General features: G+C 39.9%; 1 protein-coding gene across 2 annotated transcripts in view; it reads left to right on the forward strand.

Annotated features, from left to right (window-relative positions):
• LOC138583631 (intermembrane lipid transfer protein VPS13B-like) overlaps window positions 1-20,085 on the forward strand; it is a 320,195-nt gene that overhangs the window by 267,463 nt on the left and 32,647 nt on the right. For both annotated transcript variants that reach the window (XM_069655550.1, XM_069655551.1), the window contains exons 46-47: window positions 1,400-1,561; window positions 19,191-19,346. In XM_069655550.1, the coding sequence (XP_069511651.1) occupies window positions 1,400-1,561; window positions 19,191-19,346 (318 nt within the window). The remainder of the gene's footprint in view (window positions 1-1,399; window positions 1,562-19,190; window positions 19,347-20,085) is intronic.

A 20,085-nucleotide genomic window follows, 5' to 3' on the forward strand; every position in this document is an offset into this window, starting at 1 on the left:
TTTCATTACTGCACTACTATTTATAATAACAGTGCATCACAAGAAATCTCCTGGCAGGTGACTGTTTAGTTATCTTAGTCTTAATCTTCACTTATAGTCCCTGAATAGACAGAGAGTGATTATGATTACTGCAGGAAGCTTTTCTGATCTCTGTATCATGTTGCCTCATGAATCGGAGCTGAAAGACGATACCATGAAAGTGTAGGCTTAGCAATGGCATCTTAAGATGGCAGCAGGAAGTTTGTAAATCGCAGTGTCAGATTAGAAAGGGAGCACAGATACTGTTTCACTATTAAACTGGACATGGCTATGAACACACTGTCGCAGCTGTCCCATCTATATTTTGCTCGCTTTACCACTCTCTCACATATCTATCATCAAGTGTTTTTTAATGGTGTAAACTTTCCCATCCGTTTTCAATAGCATCAACAACCCCAGGACCCCGAACGTGCTTGGCAGTCAATCTCTGAGCTTTTACTGCCAGCCACGTTTAACCATCAACCCCCTGCCATTTAAAAGTACACTGCAGGCTGGGGTCCCTCTTTGTTGGGATAGTTGAGTAGTTATTGAGAAGCTGTCTGAAACACAGTCATGTGCGTCATTAGTCAGAGAGGGCTGTGCAGGAGAGATCCCATAAGGGCCCAAGAGTCTTTGGAGGAAGTAAACTTGTATCCATGTACTTGATATCCAATTCATATGCACACTTTGTACTGTTTTGATATTCGATACTTAAAATCGTACATGCAGGAGACTTGAAAGACTCTTGTCTCATTGTTAAGCCGGTCTTTTAAATAGCAGGCTCTTTGCTCTTGCATGCAAGGTGACTTGAGAGTGGACAGTATGCCTACACGAATCACATGACTTGTTTCTGTGAGGCTTTCTAAATGACAAATTTCTTTAGGTGGGGCTGACATCACTATTTTGTTTTCTCCTAACAAACCGCAATTGACCAATATTGATGACTGTTACAATTAAGAATGCTGACTTTAAGATTTTTGCAAGGTTTTGCTAAACTGTGGTTTATGTTGGACAGTTGCATAGATTTTACCTGAAAGCCAAATTATTTATTCCCCTGTTGAGATTGTCATGCTTCCACAAATATCACTCTGTGTCCTATTTGCTGACAGCTGCACCCCCAAGATCTGCATGTTTAAGATGGTGAATAAGACATACTGTATATTGTTGACACCTGGGCTTATACACAAACTGCACACACACTGTACATTATAACCAACTATAAACATACACACCTTGAAGTTGCCTCCTCTTCCATTCAAAAGCTCCCCTCTCATGTAACTCACCGTCGTTTTCCTCACTTCATCTATCTATCCACCAATACATCCTACCTCAACCCCTCACCCCCCCCCACCCCCCCACCCCCCTTTTTTTTTTCTCTCAGAATGGGAACCCGGAGGCTGAGGAGCTTGTCTACAGCCACTTTGTGATTTGTAACGACACCAACGAAACACTGCGCTTTGGCCAAGTGGACACAGATGAGAACGTGCTGCTGGCCAGCCTCCACAGTCACCAGTACAGCTGGAGATCCCACAAGTCCCCTCAGGTAGTGTGCACACACACACAAATGCATACATAGCCCAGGGGCCATGAAATATCTGCCAGTCCACAGCCCTGTTGTTTGAAGCTTTGATAGGATTTACACACACATATATTCATACACAAAGACATGCACACAACTTTAACACTCCCATGGATGCTAATTCCAGATAGATGACTGCACCCTTTATTTATATACATTGAACATATACACAGATGGACAGAAATCTATGTAGAGTACACACATAATACATTGTTGGTTCCTTCATATACATGCACATACATACACATTCTTAGCATACAGAAGTACACCTGGACACACTTGTATACTACTGCATACACACATTTAGTACCAATGTATAAACAATGGCTTACACAAAAAAAATCATATTAACTGATTGAGCATAAAAAAATATTTCCACAAGCTCTCAAAGGTATGCACACAAACACACTAGTGCAGCCACTGTCTGTGTGTGTTACTGTCAGTGATTTCAGACAGTGCCCTGACAGCATTGTTAAAGAAGATTGATTATATTTAACCCGTTGTGGTTTTGAGGTTGAGCGGAGGGTGGGCTGGCGATCTGTGGCATATGTGTGTGGGTTTGATGCACACATGTTTCAGGACCCCCATGTTATCCAAGGCGAGTGTGAGAAAGTCAAGCTTGAGAAAAGACATGGCCATAATTGCTCACAGTAAGTCAGTAAGTCAAGTTGTATTAATCATCGATCATGGTTAATCTGTGCTCTTACCTCACTCTTGCTCAGACACACATACACACACACACACTCACACAAACACACACGCGTGCATACACACACGCACACACACACTCACACAAACACACACATGCACACACACAAACACAGACACACACACACACACACACACACACATACACACGCACTCACACAAACACACAAACAAAAACACAACACTTGGAGCGTGGCAATCTGGCACATCAGCACAACAAAAAGCACATCTCATTTTAGCGTGAGTAAGAATGACCTTTGTATTTTCAGGGATGTTTTGGAAGAAAGATTGTCCAAGAGGGCCAAATGACATCATAGATAAAGAATGTGATTTCAAGAAGGTTCTGTCATGTGTTATTCCATCATGTTTTTGTGGTATATGAAATATGTGTTCTCAAGATGAACATAATTTGTAAAACTAGATAAATAAGAAATAGTGCAACTTTGCCAAAAACATTTAGCTAACTTATTGAGCTTGATGATAAAATGCCTGCCAATGGGTCCACCTCAGCAAATTGTAGTGCACACTCCTAATTACTTTTCAGGGTTATAAAAATAGTGACACTGATAAGAGAAAGGGTTGTATTTCTTTAATGGTTGCATGGTCCTGCAACTGTGTTTTTGTAGCTCTTACAAATCAGTTTCCAGACTCAGTATAAGTGGTTGTGCTGTTTTGCTTAAGTCCCACGATACTTTCGAGTTTTTAAAACAATTCTGATTATCGCGAGCCACCATTCCCCCAGACCTCCCCCAGGTTCCCAAGCAACCTTTCCTATATGTAAGCCAGCTCTCCACTTCAACCCCAGGAACATCCCCTTAACCCCTGACCTCAAGTCTATTTGTCACCTATTCTTTTTACCTTATGTCTTATCCTGCACTAAACCTCACTACAACTACGACTCATACTATAAACAGAAACCAGAACAACTTTCGAGACCTTTAGAGACCGCATTTACGTCACATTATTCCTATTTTCTCTTAAATTGTACTTGAAATAACCATGTGAAACAACAGCTCATAGTGCCATGGTGAAATGGGAAATGGACAGCACTTCTATTGCACTTTTCTAGGTCCTTGACCACTCAAAGCACTATACGCTACTGTCGCCTTTGCCTTTTCACACATACATTCAAACTTTGATGCCAAAGGCTGCTATGCAAAGTGCCAGGCTCTAATCTAAACACTTTCTCACACAACGACTGCTATGCTTTCCGGGCACTTGACAGGTGGACTGCAGGAGCCAGGTATCGAACTGCCTATTTTATGATAAGGGGATGCCCGTCTTTACCTCTGACACACAGCCGTCCACAGTGCTGACAGTTTGAGTCAAGGACCTAAGCTCTGTGATGATATCGGTGCCAAGCTGTCTGTCCACTCAGCTGCACTGGTCCTGCCAGCAGACCCGAGCTTCAACTATGTCCTCTGAGCTCCATTCTCAATAATATCCCAATCCTTTTTCCCTTCACAATTTTTCACATGCCCTCATCCACTCCCCATTCCCAAATTCTGTAACCCCTCCAAGTACATCAGTAAACACTTTTCAGCTTGGGAGCCACAGTGCAATTAGCTCACTTATACTGGGGATAAGGTAATACTGCACATAGTATTCCATGTCTTTTCTTGTCATGCACTGTAGGGACCCACAAGACACAGGCCAAACCAATTTCAGGCCACACCCCCTAAGTCATAGTTTAAAAAACATAGCTGTACAATATCACTAGATGTTGTTTTGGTCCAGTTCTTTATTATTGATGCCTTACCTTCTTCAGCACGACGAGACCAGTAGACCTGGGTAGTCCCTGGCCTCCACACTCTTTTGTGGACTCGGACATTTATATCTATCTTTTAAACTCTCCAATTCCAGTAGTCCCCCAAGCAAAATCCTGTTTATGACCTTTAGCTCGTCCTGCTTCTGCCCTGTTGTTTTTATCACTGTCACTCCACAGTAAATGGTGTTTTAAGCCTACTCTTAAAAGTAGAGAGAGTGTCTGCCTCCCAGACCCAAGCTGGTTGATGATTACACATGAGAGGGGCCTGATAAAAGATATGATAGTGCCTGACCATTAAGAGCTTTGTTAGTAAGAAGAATGATTTGGGATTATATTACATTTATTACTTTAGATTTTATTGTAAACATGTGCAGCCAATGTGCAGCAGCATTTTTTATCAGCTAAAAAGTCTTTAGACTTAGAGCAGCCTGATACTAGGGAATTGTGTTAATCCCATCTAGAAGTAACGTCATGGACTAGTTTTTTCTGCATCATTTTGAGACAGGATGTGCATGTTATTTGAGATGGTACGTATGTGGAAAAAATCTGCCCTTAAAATTTGTTTTATGTTGGAGTTAAAGGGCATAAAATATCACTCCAAAATTCCTTACGGTGGGGCAGGATGCCATGATGATGCCATCTAGGGCAAGAAATCAGACTCTGCCATAATTTTACCCTCCTTCAGAATCAGAAATACAATTTATTTGCCCTCGTAACAACCCAACTTACTACCATCATTCTCTCCGAGGTTCATCTATCTCTACCACTCAACCAGGCACAACAAACACATAAACACACACTGAAAAATAAACACTCCAACCCCTGCAGTTCATGGCCAATCTTGTCTTGTCTGGAAAGCCCGGGGTCTGTCGAGTACAGGCCAGCAGCCTGTCCTCATGGCTCTGGTATGATGTGTGTCCCAGCTGACCTGTCCCCAAAGCCTACACACTCACACACACACACTCACAAGCCAAAGCTACTAATTTGCTCTTGTAAAGTAATCTGCCCCCCTTTCCGTCTCCAGCTTCCCCTGAGAACTCATTGAACATGAGATCATTGTGAAGAAGAAGAGACGTTGACAGAATGGACAGGGAATTATTGGAAATTCAAAAGGAGGGTAGCAAGGAGTTGTCAAGTGGGATACTGTACAGGCTGTTTAAAAATACAAGAGGACATTGAAAAAGGGAAGCAGGGGCAAAGAATGAGCCATGGTCTTGACACTCACATATTGGCTTCAATAACAACCAAAAAAAATATGTCTGCTCGCTTTCTTGTTGTCCCTCTCATCTTTAAGTAGATTTGCCAACAATACTTAATTGTTGTAAATTAAATCCTTATCTGAACCAGCTTTGCTTGTCCATCGGCATTACCAGAAAGAATCGGGGGAGAGGACAGAACGTCTTAAATGAACAGGCCTTCTGTTTTTTCAGCATGAAATAAAACTGTTAAGCCATAGAATCTCCTGTATGAGCCTTTGTGTATTCTTTCATGAAAAAAAAGAAAAAGATTGCTTAATCTTGAGTGGTCTGACCAATGTACACCTCCCACAATGTTGACATACCTCTGAATATCTATCACGTCTCTGAGAGGAGCTCAGGCAGGGTTTTTTACAGTGAAATGTGAACCTCAGCTCAGGTCACACTCCCTCTCACTGCTTCTCTGTTGCTCTCCATCTCCCTTCCACTCCTGTTTCATGTCAGTCATAAGCATGAGATGCATTAAAAGGGTCGATTGAGGCAGTCACGTCCTCAGAGTCTGCTGTGGTCTAACACTTGATCAAATTCATACCAACACGTGCACACTCAGACCCACACACAGACACTGTGATAAAATGTTTCCTAAAGCCTTGAGTCAGGCCTTTCAGTCTACTTTCTCTCCTTTAGGCTCAGCATGCCTTCACACCCCAGTATTTACCAGCCAAGGTGAAGGAGTTTATAAACACACACAATTTCAACCATTTATAAGTCTTCTTTTCATTTTATTTTACATTAATTATATACAGAAGAGTAGTAGATGAAGAGGTGGAAAGAAAGATCCATCGATTAAAAACCATCAGGATTATCATGAATACAACTACACACTCTCCCTATAGTTAATTACAGTTTATATCTGTATCACACACACACACAAGCACACTCACTGTCCCCACCCTGCTGTTTTTCAGGGCTCTAGCGTGTGGTGTGATGTGGATGGTTGAAATATCTGGCTGCTTGGTACAGGATGCAGCCTGGCTGATGGAAATCCCTGTGGTTAGTGTGGTTAGCAGAGGGAGCGGTGTAAAAAGCCCCCTGGATTTGGGAAGTACTTTTTAAGTGCCTACAAGGAATATTCACAATTAGAATAATTTTTAATTTACTCTTGGAGAAGGCTTCTTCAGAAGAGCTTGCCCACTCTCTATTTGTATTTATGTCTTTGCGTGTTGTGGATGTCTAGGTATTGTTTAATGTGTATATATCTGTCAATGTTGTGTTGGTGTGTGTGTGTGTGTGTGTGTGTAGTTCCCAGGGGTAATGTGCTGGAGATAGCTGCCCAGGACTATTAGTCTGTGGTTAGATTGGCCGTGTTGTTGGAAGCAGGCGGGGCAGGGAGGTGTGTGTGTGTGTGTGTGTGTGTGTGTGTGTGTGTGTGTGTGTGTACGTGTGTGTGTGTGTACGTGTGTGTACATGTGTGTGTACGTGTGCTTGTATGAGTGAGAGAGAGAAAGACAGAGTAAAATGAGAGAACGTTTTTATATAAATGTACGCCATGTGCTTAATTATTTGTGTATATAATGTGTATTTTCCTGAATGTTGCCCACCTGACATTGCACAGTGTGTGTTCTTGTTGGCTGACTTTTGACTCTGACTCTTTAAAATGACATGTTCTTGTAAGCCTTGTTTTAGTTGATCAAAACATTTGCTTCTCACTGATGGTATTTTTTTGTCAAAACTCACATTCATGTGTTTGTATACATTTATTTATACCATAGACTGTTTAAAAATAGAGGTAGCCACCTTGACGTCACCCATTGGTTCAGCTACTATCTTTGAAGAGTTCAGCCTTTTGGCCACCACCATATTGGTTTTCTGAAGCTGAAAGTGTCCATATTTGGACAAGAAACTGTGGCTTGAGAGAAGCAAGTTGTTGGCAAACATTAACAAAGTTTTACAGTCTGTGCCCTTGGCTATTACATTAGCTCTCAAATAAACTAGTTAACTATTGTATTTCCCACAGAATCTGATTATATTTTTGACTGCTGCTAGCTCGGCCACATCTCTGTAGGGAGAGGGAGCAGCAAGTGAACTCCAAGTATTGGAGGAACCAGTCTCATCTGTATGGCCAGCTGTCTTCTCTGCAGAGAAATAGTCAACAACAATCCTTAATCTTGTGGCAGCACTGGCTGACACATAAAAATGAATGAATGACAAATAAAATTTGATTGACTGAACCACCTAAAAAGCCAGGTTTGGTCAGTGCAGACACAGATACCTGTGAATAAGTCCTGTCAATAAATTAATACTACATTTTCATTAACCAAAACAAATGGACAGTGCTACTCAAGTAAAAGTACTGTTACTTTATAATTATATTTACTCAAGTAGGAGTAACGTGTGTAAGTAAAATGAGTAACTTCATTAGATATCATTTATTACATCAATGTATTGTAACCATGGCTGTCAATCGATTAAAATATTTAATCGCGATTAATCGCATGGTTGTCCATAGTTAACTCGCAATTAATCGGAAATGAATCGCACATTTTTTACCTGTTGTAAATGTACCTTAAAGTGATATTTGTGTGTGTTAATCGCGCGTCAAAATGAATAGTGGCGATAAAGGGAATATGCGTTAACGCGTTATTATCGCGTTATTATCACGTTAACTTTGACTGCCCTAATTGTAACAGCTAAGATAATGTGCACATTCAGAAATCAAATCATATTCCAATTAAATTAAATTCTCTGTTCAAAAATCTTACCATGCATGCATTTCCAAACTATTCTGTCAGTAACTGGCTAACGTTCACTTATTTTAAAACATCTTTTCCAACCCTAACGATATTCTATAAATGTTTTTCATTCGACCCAGATAGTTTGGTTTGACACACTTGTCATTAAACTGATATAGCCTACTAAAATGTTTCTTTGCAAACCAAAAAAAAAACATGTGCAGGCCTAAATATTACTAAGCCCTTCTTCTGTGTGTTTCTCTCCATCACTGCCAGAAAGAAATGATGGGTGTTTCATGAATGTATGCTTCAATGACAAAAAAGTGTGCACATTTGCCCAGAAACATGAGGTGGCTCACCTTGCCCCACTCTCCCCTAATCCAAACTGTTGCCTCAGTTTCTGTGCACCTCTTCTCATCTATGTTCTGTGGTTAGCTGTTGATAAGTTGCTAACTGGTGCTTGCAGATTACACTGATGATGATTAACTTAGTAGGGGCTGGTTGCGTTAGCTTATTCACTAGAAATCATCCGAGTGAGTGTTGCTTGGTGAAGTAAACTCGCAAGCCTTCCACAGCAGCAGAGACGTAATACGGAAGTACCACTGTCCGCTTCACATGCACGTCTGCGTATGTGGTGAAGTCATTAACTGATCCTTAACAGTTATACTTCGGACTTATATCATTTAAACCAGTGAGTGAGAAATTTAGCCGCCCATAAAGTTTTGTTATTTTGTTTTTTGCCTTTTATGCCTTCACTGAGGGTGAGAGGACAGAGGACAGCATCAGAAACAGGGAAGAGAGAATGGGGATGACGCATGGCCGCCATATCGAGGACTGTAGCTTCTGTATATGGGACGCGCGATTCAACTGCTGAGCCTAACCAGCCCCCTATACAATTTTAATGAATAGAGAAATTAGCTGTCTGATTTATACCATGTTCAGGGTAAATAGTTACTGTCTGTTCACTGTTCGAAATGAATTAGCTGGCTACATAGTATCAATCAGTATCTAAAAAGCTTGACAATAGCATCAGAATGCAGTCAAGGCTCCGTTTACAATTTATTGAAACTGGAATTCCAACAATGATTGAGTCAACATTTCCTTTGATCTATTTTGAGAATATGAAAATGTTGATGAATGTTGAAATGGCATAAAATATAAAGAAAAGGTAGGAACAGCACAAGAACTACACTCCTTAATCAATTAAATCAAGTAGAAGGTGAAAAGGATGAATAGATAATAAGTATAGTTCTTAGTTCCTCATCCTCTTAACACAGGAGTGATGATCTTACATGGATTTCGCTATTCAATTCACCACTTCAGGCTTCTGCCATAAGTACAAATGGCCAATCCTGTCCCTGTAAATTCTCTTCTTGATTTGGGGTCTATGACATGGCTGGATAGCTAGCCAATGTTGTTGAACATACTTCAAATTATGATCATGATGAAGGCCTTAATGGCTGAATGTTGGCATGCTTTTTAAGTCTGTCGTCCTGAACAACTCAACAACTTTAAACTTGGATCCCTACATCAATGACAGACTTTTCACACCTTTTTTCACACCCATGCCAATTATACCAATTATATTCACTATGTGTCGACCGCACACAATGTGAGTAACTTTGAATCTTGCTGGAAAACGGTAAGCTTTCAGGCTCACAGCTGATTCAAACAGTTCTGTTAGTTTAGAGGACTAGAAACATCGCCTTTTGCCAAGTCCTATCTAAGATCTACTATTTACTGGAGTAGTGGACATTTCCATTTCATGAGAACCTTATGGGATAGTTATGAGTGTTTCAGGTATTAGTCAAACCCTAAGGTGTTGCCAGAAAATACAGTTATGACAAAATAAAATTTTGACCACAAATCCATGAAACATAAATTAATGGTCTTATTATTTTTTTTCTTTGGCAAGTGGACATAGTTTTCAGACAAATACTTTGTCGAAAATGTCGAAAAAAAATATATTGGCTGAATGATGACATTTGAAGTTTTTGTGTCTATAGTAACAATATACAAATTGTGTGTGAGTCAGCTGAGAGAGAAGGTCATTACCATCATGGCCTCTCGGTAGGACATGGTCATAAAACACATAAGTCATCGGTAGGCGAGCTAGCAGCCTTCTTCGCCTATGCTGGATTCATATTCCTGGTCCAGGTTATGTTGTAACAGTCAGTGATGAGTCAGGGGGACTTTTTCCCTCTTAGTCACAGCCAGAGGATACAACTATAACAAATGAATTATACGAAAAAATAAGGAAAATGACAGAGGTATTATAAGCCTTTATTGAAGCAAATGTTTGATATCAAGTTTGGCAGAAGGATTACAAAGAAGGCATTCAATGATTAAGAAGTCACTGATAAAGACATACACTGTATAATACTGAAGAGATCAAAGTATGTATTAATTGAATTGTTCATTTCTTGTACAGGCTTTTAAGACAGAAACTTAAACTTATCAAAATTGAACCTCTTTTCCAAGAATTGATCATCCTTATACCCCAATATATTGGTGTTTTCTTTGGCACATTCCTGGGAAATTGACATTCATATTGATTTTGCTGTGTACAGTGTGAAAGAGAATGTGAAAGCTTTTTTTCTCCTGAATTGTTTCTAACCTGGTAACCTCAATGGTCAGAGGAAGAACAACTCAACTATTGAACTAGAGATCAACAAGACGTTCTGAACTTCATGTTTGCCTTATATTGCAAAGACAAAGAAAATGTTTCAACAATGTATTCAAAGTGAAATCCAAAAGGCGACTGGATATGGTTGAAGTTCCCCTCTCATCCTGTTGCCTTTTGGATAAAATTACTGCTACCCAACATTTTGTCCTCATCCAACCGTTTAAAAACAATACATGACGCTGCATTGTACCCCAGCTGCCACAGAGATTTCAATTAGAAATACAGTGAGATAAGTGATTCCTGCTTTCACCACCTGCTGTTTCTTTTCATCTCTGTTAATTAGTTAATTCCTGTTGATCCCTCACAACGCAACCTACAGTTTGAGTTTGTTTTCTCACTCCTACTGTCATGCCATGAGATTTTTTTTGATAACATGTTGCATATCAAATAAGTTCTGTCATGGCTCTATGTGTAAATATATATTTAAGTAATTTAATTCTTTGTGTAGTGTGTCTGAGAGGAAGCTCTCCCACTGACTGGATGACATTCATTTAATAATCATGTTGATTCGAGCTCTGCTGCTAGAATCACATATTTGTTTTTCTATGAGCATCTTTTTAGACATGCAAATGTGTTAGCAGTTTAAAAAATATGTTTTCATCCTCCACATCAAATCCTTAGCCATGAATATATAACAAAGGGTCTTAAACCACAGGTTGCAACCCTACTTCAGAACTGTTTCTGGTTGTTTTTTTCCACATAAAAAAAAAGTGTTGGTATGTTTCATGACCAAAGGCTACATTGTGACAGTACATTAATTCTGTTGAGATCCCAGACTTAAACAATTTTAACAACTTGTGTTTTACTGTGATGTCATTTACAGAGTGAGGTCTTTTACTGTGGCCCATCATTTGTTTCAACATAGCTGGTTTGGATTAAACCTCATAATGTTTTAAACATTTGTTGACATTTTCCTTTTTTTTGTGTTAGTGTATAAAGTGTGTGTGTGTGGGGGGAGGCATAATTTTGCATTAATTAAGCATTAAGAAAAAACCCAGATGACGCTAAACCCAGAGCTCAGATTCAAACAGGGCTATATGTATTTGTCAAGGGAAAATTTTGACAACATTTTCAGACAGACTGTTCACTGTGCAGACCATTAATCAGTGTTGTGACCCCCCTCAAGTCAGGCTGGGTCCATACAGCATCTGTTTGGCTTCAACAAGTTTTCAGAAGCACATCGGGGTGCTGTTTTGAGGGATGATAAAGGATCAGAGTGTCCCAGTGGTGCAGTCCTGGGTTCGGTACAACAGGCACCTCAATGCTTGGCTTCATGTCACATGAGATCCTTTGAGCCAAAAAGGCCTCTTGCCATATACTGTACATTTGCTTTAAAAGCAAAACCTGTTAGATTTAAAACTGTATATCTAACAGGAACTTTTTTCTTATCCTACACATCAGCCAATCATGCGAAAAGAAGCAGCTTGCACGGATCCAAATCTTGAAAAGTTTACAACGTGCTTCGATGGGGAGATCAAAACAAACAACAAAACTCTGGCACTCACAAAAAATAGTTCTGTCCTCCATTTTAGGCAAAACAAAAGTTATTTTTCTGCAGTCAACGTGTGTCAGCTTGGCAGAACCAGTGTTAGATTCTAATACACGTCTTACCGGAACCTGAGTTGAAATCAGGAGAAACATTTTTTTTGTGTATGAATGTATTGTGGTGAAAGGTTTTCTACATTTTCCTGGGCCTCAGTTTCATTACACATCGACCACTGTGTGGTTAGTGGTAGCTGTATATGGTTAACCCATGCTGCATTTGTGCTCTAGCAGGAAGGCTTGTGGTTTCATTGTAGTAAACCAATCCTCTCTGTAGTGAAGTGTTACAGTGCACTATGCGTTGCATTGTCAAACCACTGGAGACATGGATTGCGTTAACGTTGTCTGGGTTAGACTGCAGTCAGTCTACAGTTGCTGGTAGTTTGGTGCCACTCTAGTTGTGGCCATGGTACAGTGACTGAGTTCTCCTTGTGCCTCTCATCTTCTTCTTCTCATCATGAACAAACCATTTTTGTTCACTTGTATGTACATTTATTGTTTTTTTATTTGTGTTTGTCAAAACAAATGTGTTTATGTTCAGTATGTGTTAGCTATCCAGTGGACTGATATATTTCTGATGTTTCTCTAGTGTGAGCTAGAATAGGCTACAATGTCATGTGACCTTGAGCAAGCAAGAAGAAAGGATGCATGTTTTGGTGGATACAAGTCATGCCCTGGTTGAAACTATGAATTCCTTAATCTGTATACACACTTTATGTTTGCAGGACAGTGTATGTGTGCAGCATGTTACAATAGTCGCTCTGTGTTATATTTCTACCAAAGCCCAGGGCAAGTTTTTGATTTCTTGTTTTCTTAGACTGAGACATGGTCTCTGTCCTTTCAAGGGTCTTAGACCACTGACTTTTTCATATCCCCACCATGCGGTTTACAAACCTCTCTCCTCTCATACAGTATTTCTTTTGTTAGCTCCATTCATTTGGTGCAAACACTTGCTGTGACTGCGCCCCCTGGAACCCTTGAGGCCCTGCATGTCTAAGATGCTTTGCTAGAAACCAGAGGGAGAACTATGGAACAGTGTTAGTCAAGCCTAAACCTCTTAATGTCCCACACAATGCCTTCTCTCTGTACCTTCTTCCAGAAACCGCTTTTTAGACTTGCAAATCTGGGCTTTGATGTTACACTGCCTTACTTCTTTGACAGAGAAATAGAGCCAAGGAGGAGAGAAGCATTGCAGACAGCTGTTAAAGCCACCATAATTCCCTCATGTTACATGGGTTAGCCCTCACTACCCTGGCAAGGATGCTGTTGTGTCTCTTTGTTCTCTCTTTAACTCATTTAGGGGTTTTTTTTCTTTCACTGTTGTTCAACTTTGTCCTCCCTTTTCTTCCTTTCCATACGCATCCTTCCTAGAGAACAAAGTACTGCATATTATTTTGTTTTGTTGTCTGGGTATAAACCTGTTTCTAATTTGTTAGGTGGCTCCCTGGTCCTAAAGTTATTTCTGTGAACAAGACAGGCCTCTGTTCCACATCTTTCTCTTCTCATCAATGCCAAGATGGCATTAAATAAGATTGGCTGTCAGGAGGCTTGGCAGACATATTTAAACCTTTGACATATGACAATAAAGTTACATAATTTTGAAATTTTGAAAAACTTTAAGCTTCAAATAGTTTGTTTTAAGCCTAGATGTTTGGTTAGAATTGATTGGTAATCAAACATCAAAGACTTGCTGCAGCGTCTCTGTTATGGAAACTAGTCTGCAAAGCTACTGGTATTGTTTATATCGCTTTTCCATGTCTCAGTCTCAATCCCCTTTTATTCTCTGAGTGAAAAGGAATGAAGGAATGGTAGTAATAGATAGACGACCAACAACCACTGTGGCTTTTTCAGCCCGTCTTTGCAGCATCCAGGAACACTGATGACATCGAAGCTGCGGACAGACTCTTAATTTGTGTTATGTGCACCCAAGCACATTCCTGAAAGACAATAGACGGATAGTGGTTACAGTGGCAGGGGTGACTTGTTCTGTCTGCAAAAGGACAGGGGTTGAAGGGCATTTGCTGTGTGTGTCTGTGTGTGTGTGTGTGTGTCTGTGTGTCTGTGTGTCTGTGTGTTTTTAAACAAGAGAAAGAATGTGATTTTTTTTCATCCAGCTTTCTTTGTTTCTTTCATCCTGTGACTTTGTTTGTCCTGGCATCGGCATCATCAAACCAGACACTTGAGTGTTTGCCATCTGAATAAGGTAGTGACTATTAGGAAGTCTGACTGACTGATATCTAACAGTCGTCAACAGGAAACTCTCTTGCAAATAATTTTCTCTGGTCCAGGACGCAGAGATGACATTGTACAACATGACCAACCAACATTTGGTTGGTTGATTGACTCACTGAATATAACTTACGTGATTCTCAGAAGTTAACACCATACCCGAATGTGTCAGTCCCATGTTTGGATTCTGTATTTAGTTTCCATAGCAACTGGGAAATCTGGGTGATGGGGTCTCAAAAAGTTCATGTGGTACTGATCTTCAGATAAGACCTTGAAGGTCCCAACATGATCCATGTGAATTTCATCATTCTGAACCTCTGGTATTTCATTTAGTAGACAGGTGTTCTTTGTTACGTTTAGGCACGTCACAATTTCAGCAGGCTGATTTGAAAACATGTCAAGTCGTCATTGTGTGCTCAACATTCAACAATAGCTGCATGCTCTAACTTATTTAAGAATATTGGAATTGAAAAGTTGGTTAATGCAGTGGTAAAATAGTAATATACAAACCATAACAATCTTTCATCATTGCCATGTTTGACCACTACACATCAACTAATCCCTGTGATAATGTGGCCCCGCAGTCTGACTGCTGACATCAGACCAAAGAAGAATGAAGTTGATTCAGGTTAAGCAGTAAACCTCAGAACTGGCATGTGCTGTCAAACTAGAAGGCGTGTCATGAACTTGTAGTCTGCTCGTCTCTAAAAAAATTTTAAAAAATGAAAAAAAAAATGTGATGAATAATTGTAGTTGGATTATATTAATTAGCGGAAAATATGCTTGACTTAAACCTCATATGGACATGCAAACACCATTGCTCAAGTTGCATGGAAAGAATGAATGCTTGTTTTTTAATGTCAGGGCTTTTGCCAGATTTGTTGTTATTGAAAAAAGCAACACTGTGATACAGCCCTTGTGAAATTATTCTTACTATCAGCAAAGGCATTATACAGAACAGAACATAGCAGTAACAATAAAGAAAATCTTTTCGCAGTTACATCTATTTAATCATTGTTAGAATTCCCTTTGGTCCCAAACTAGGAGCAAAGTAAAGTGCGGCTAACAAGGTGTCCCATGAGCCAGCCATAACCACAGTCTCTATAATATAGCAGATGTTGGTTCTCATTGACTTTATTTCCTTATTTCAGACACATAAGTCCATAACAGCATAAAAACTGGTAGTTGGTTTTGAATAATAAATCTTTAACATAGTGCCAGTTAGTGCTTTTAAAGAATTGTTTGGAAATCTCGCAAAATGCAGTTAATCTCAACAAAGTAGCAAAGTAAGTTAAGCAATTTTTCTGTTGTAGATTTTACAGGTAATTATTATTATTTTTTAACTCTGGAGCAAAATAAGTTACTCTTTTAAATTTACTACATATGTTTTCCACTTATTTCAGTCCAGGTTTGTTCTTCACTGAGGCATGCTGCCAGTTTTGGGCTTTATTGTCATGTAAGGCCGTGGGGGTATTTCATCATTTTGATCTTGAGGTCAGAGATCTTTAAATTAGAAAGCAAATGTGATTATGGTTTCTTAACATGTCTGGGGGAAACACAATCAAAATGAAAAACTGAATGAAGCATTTGCCTCATACTGTGTTTATGTTTCCAGAAGAGTGCAATGATTAGTTTTAATTTTCAGCCGTCATGGTTAACCTACAGGTTACTCAATATTACATCCTGTACAAAATAATACATTAACAATAGTAACATGTCTACATACTCATTGAAATGTTTGTTGGTTATAATTTGTTAGTAAATTATTCCACTACTGAGGCAGCTTCACTTAAGTGTAGTGTTTTTAGTATGAAATTCCCTTTTTGTGCTTCCATGGACAGGTCAGTAACACAAAGCTAAAATGACAATATTTTTGGAAACACCCTTTTCATTTGTCTAACTCCAATGGCTGAAATATATTATTAGCTTTTTTTCAGCCACATTTTTGCTCAGAGCAATAACTTTTGACTTTCCCCATCATCTCTCTCTCTCTCCCTCTCTGTGTTTCTCTGTCTCTCTCTCTCTCTCTCTCTCTCTCTGTCATATTAATGCAGCTCATTAACTCTGTATCTTCTGGTCCCATTAACATTACTAACCACATATCTTTCCAGGAGTTCTTGTGCTCCCTTGTCTTGAAGGTTCCTGGGGATCGTTGCTGCAGACCACCTGCTGCTGTGGACCTGCTCGACTGCAACAACTACTAACATCAGCCTTCCCCATAGTATCATTATTGTTGCTGCTAATGCTAATAGTAGACCTGTTGACTTCAACTGTTACAATTACTATTACCTCAGCTTTTATCATTACTCTGCTTCTCTCGCTAATTTATTTATTTATTTATTCAGCCAATCTTCACCCTAGTCTACCACTATTATTGGCATTGTAATCATAAGTATGTGTCTGTTGTTGTTCATGTAACAAGGACATATGTTGTTGTGGTAACAAGAACATATGTTGTTGTTGCTCTCTTTGCCTGTCTCTAACCTGCATCTCCTTCTATCCCATTTTCGGCCCATCCAGTCGAGGCAGATGGCTGTTCAACATGAGTCTGGTTCTGCTCGAGGTTTCTGCCTGTTAAAAGGAAGTTTTTCTGCCAATGTGCCGAATATTGCTAAGCGCTACTCATGGTGATTCATGTTGGGCCTCTCTTTAAATAACTTAACAAAGAGTCGGTCTAGACCTGCTCTTTCTGTAGAGTGTCTCGAGATAACTCTGGTTATGATTTGGCGCTATACAAATAAAATTTGATTGATTGATTGATTGATTGATCATGTACATTAACATTATTTTCAGAAGGATCCCTTCAAGGGCAGTATGGACAAAAGGAATGATTAAATCAACCACTAACTCGGCATAAGGATACTGTTTTGACATAGAATAAAAGTGAGGGACAGTGTTAACCGCAAAAATGTAGTTTAATTTTCTTTCTCCTACAAATACATCTCTATTTGTGAAGTTCTCTATTCAATTGAATGTTGAAAGTGGCTTAATCTATGTGCATAAAACCAACACATGCGGCTGCCTGGGTTTTCTCAGTGTCACAACAGTTAGATAAGTCACAAGGAGGCCAAGCAGGTTCTTATTTTTCATTCTTGTTGTCTTACGTGTCCAGTTCATCTGTGTCAGTCTGTTTTTTTTCTTCCACTGCTTGAGTCAGAGCTGTTTGAAGTTTGAGAGGAGACATTATTATGACTTCTCGCATAAAGGTCAAGTTGAGCCACAGGCGTGATAAAGTGAATAACAAGAGAGGAAGGAAAAGACGGGTTAAAGGAGACAGAAAAGTGCTGAAAATACAAATCGGTCCTAACAGATGGTGCTGAGGCACAGCAGAGTGGGTTAACCACCACAAGATTTAGATCATTATTAACACCAATGCAGTACAGCTCATGATCTTAAAAACAGAGGCTCATACTAGGAAGTTTTGTCGAAAACAAATGAAATGGTTTCTGTCTCATCCACTGATGGGTAATTTAAAGGGAGAGTATAGGACCAGTTCTGCAGAAAATTTCCTTTGCCTACTTTGCCTCCTGGCAGTTTACAACACTGTGCCATTTTTCCTGTAAGCAAGTCCAGTGAGCAGAAGAACAGAGAAATTATGTCATTTCCACTTAGCTGACAGGGAAAAGGGATGCTCTTAAAAAGAGTGACTTCAGGCTTTGATTAAGAATGTTGTTGTAAAGAAATCTGCCTTCAAACAGAGAGAAAAGACTACAGTTGAGGAAAACATAGAAGGGCTTGACCAGGGTCCCCCATGCCCTTTGACCTTAGAAGTAATTTGTTTTCCTTTAAACAGATTGGCTAAACGTTCGGCACATTGAAGCCACAGCCTTACGTAAAAGCCCCTTTCAGGGTTCCAATCTGGTCAGAGCTCCTCTGGGAGAGTATGGAACCCGTGCTTCCCCCAATCCCCTTGTTTCCTTGTCTTTCTAGACTCTCTTATTAAGATCAATTATATTTCTTTCTAATGTTTTCTGTAAAAGTTGAAAGTTGGGTTGGCAGCAGAGTTGACAGAGAGTTTAGTCAGGGAGAAGGCTTTAGATCTTTCTCTGTAAGTCAGTGTTTTGTACACTGAGATATTGTGTAACGGAGAAAGTATCCAAAACACACATCTGTCTGCAGATACAGATATAGTTGTCCTGGGAAACATGCCTATTTACATATTTTATAGCACTGCTGCCATGTTATGGCCATATAAAAGGAATTTTGTGAAACATTGTCAGTCGAAAAACTGTCACCATTGTAAAGTTGTTAGCATGTCAAAGGATGGTATGTCTGTTTATTTCTTTCCTCCTAAGTCTGTGTGTTTCAACCCAGCCACACACATGGATGTGGTCCACATTGAAGTGATAGAAAAGAGGCTGAAACGTTTGAGAGGCAAACTATCTGCCTTTTATTTAGACGTGTGGACAACGGAGCCCCCAACATCCAACCACACAAGTAGACACATGCGCTAACACACATGCAACCATAAGGAGCCTCACATCAGCTGTTTTCCACCAGCCAGTTTATTGTGTGTGACCTTCATTTCCTAATTTCAACAGCAGCAGGCCTTTTCAGAACCAGTAAACAGGAACTTTGTTGTCTCCCTCCACCACCAAAATCTTCTAAACAAAGAATCTTGTTGTTTACTTGCTTTTTGCTTGAGGATAAATAAAGGGCAAAAAGACTAACCTCTGATGTCTGTCTTCTGTCTCTGTTGTCTGTGTGTGTCCTGCCCTGTCCCATACTGCAGCTGCTGCACATCTGCATTGAGGGATGGGGAAATTGGCGATGGTCAGAGGCCTTCAGCGTGGACAATGTAGGAACTCTGCTAAGGACAATTCAGTACAAAGGACGTACCGCCTCCCTCATCATCAAGGTGGTGCAGCTCAATGGTGTCCAGAAACAGGTACAGTCATTTTTTACTGTGTTTCATTCACTCAAAATATGCGCACACACAAAAGTCTGAAAATGGAAGCCTCAAGGAAAGAAATTTGTGTTAACATCATTTGCATGATTCTTCACCAATTCAATGTAATTGTGCTACATTATATAGATGCCTAAATAAATATACTCTTAAGTATTACATTTCCTGTTTTAAGAACAAAAAGATCTTAACAAAATTTCTATATACTGCCTTCCTCTGCAGCTTTTAACTTCATACTATCTTTATCAATGGATGGAGTTTGCTTTTCTTGGCTGACCGCCGGGATCAGCCCTACACATGGGTGTGTACGTGACTGAGTAACTGACTGACTGACTGATTGAATGACTGAGTGAGTGATGGTACTTTCAGAGCCCTAGAGAGAGAGAAAGTTGGATACTTTGTTCGGGGAGTAGGCGGGGCTGCTCGTCCGCTGTCCTCACCTACATCCGCAGCGCACACCTGCTTTCAAACACGTTGTCATCGGCCTCTTAAGGACAGTCCTTGTAACACATTGCCCACAAAAGCGTTCCTTGACCTGATGCGGTCAGCCACACACTAGGTTTTGACCTTGTCTTGTTGTCATCGATTTTTAATGTGTAGTATTTTCCGACCACCATCATTCTGCATGCTTACATGCAGTAGAGCTTCCAATTCTCTATCGCAACATCAAGGTTAATCAAGGTTAATGATAACTGTGACAAGAACTTTGTAGTTATTTTAA

Source organism: Semicossyphus pulcher, unplaced genomic scaffold (genome assembly GCF_022749685.1).
Source record: "Semicossyphus pulcher isolate SPU_LCO1_2020_fin unplaced genomic scaffold, fSemPul1.0.p SCAF_9, whole genome shotgun sequence".
Lineage (NCBI taxonomy): Eukaryota > Metazoa > Chordata > Actinopteri > Labriformes > Labridae > Semicossyphus > Semicossyphus pulcher.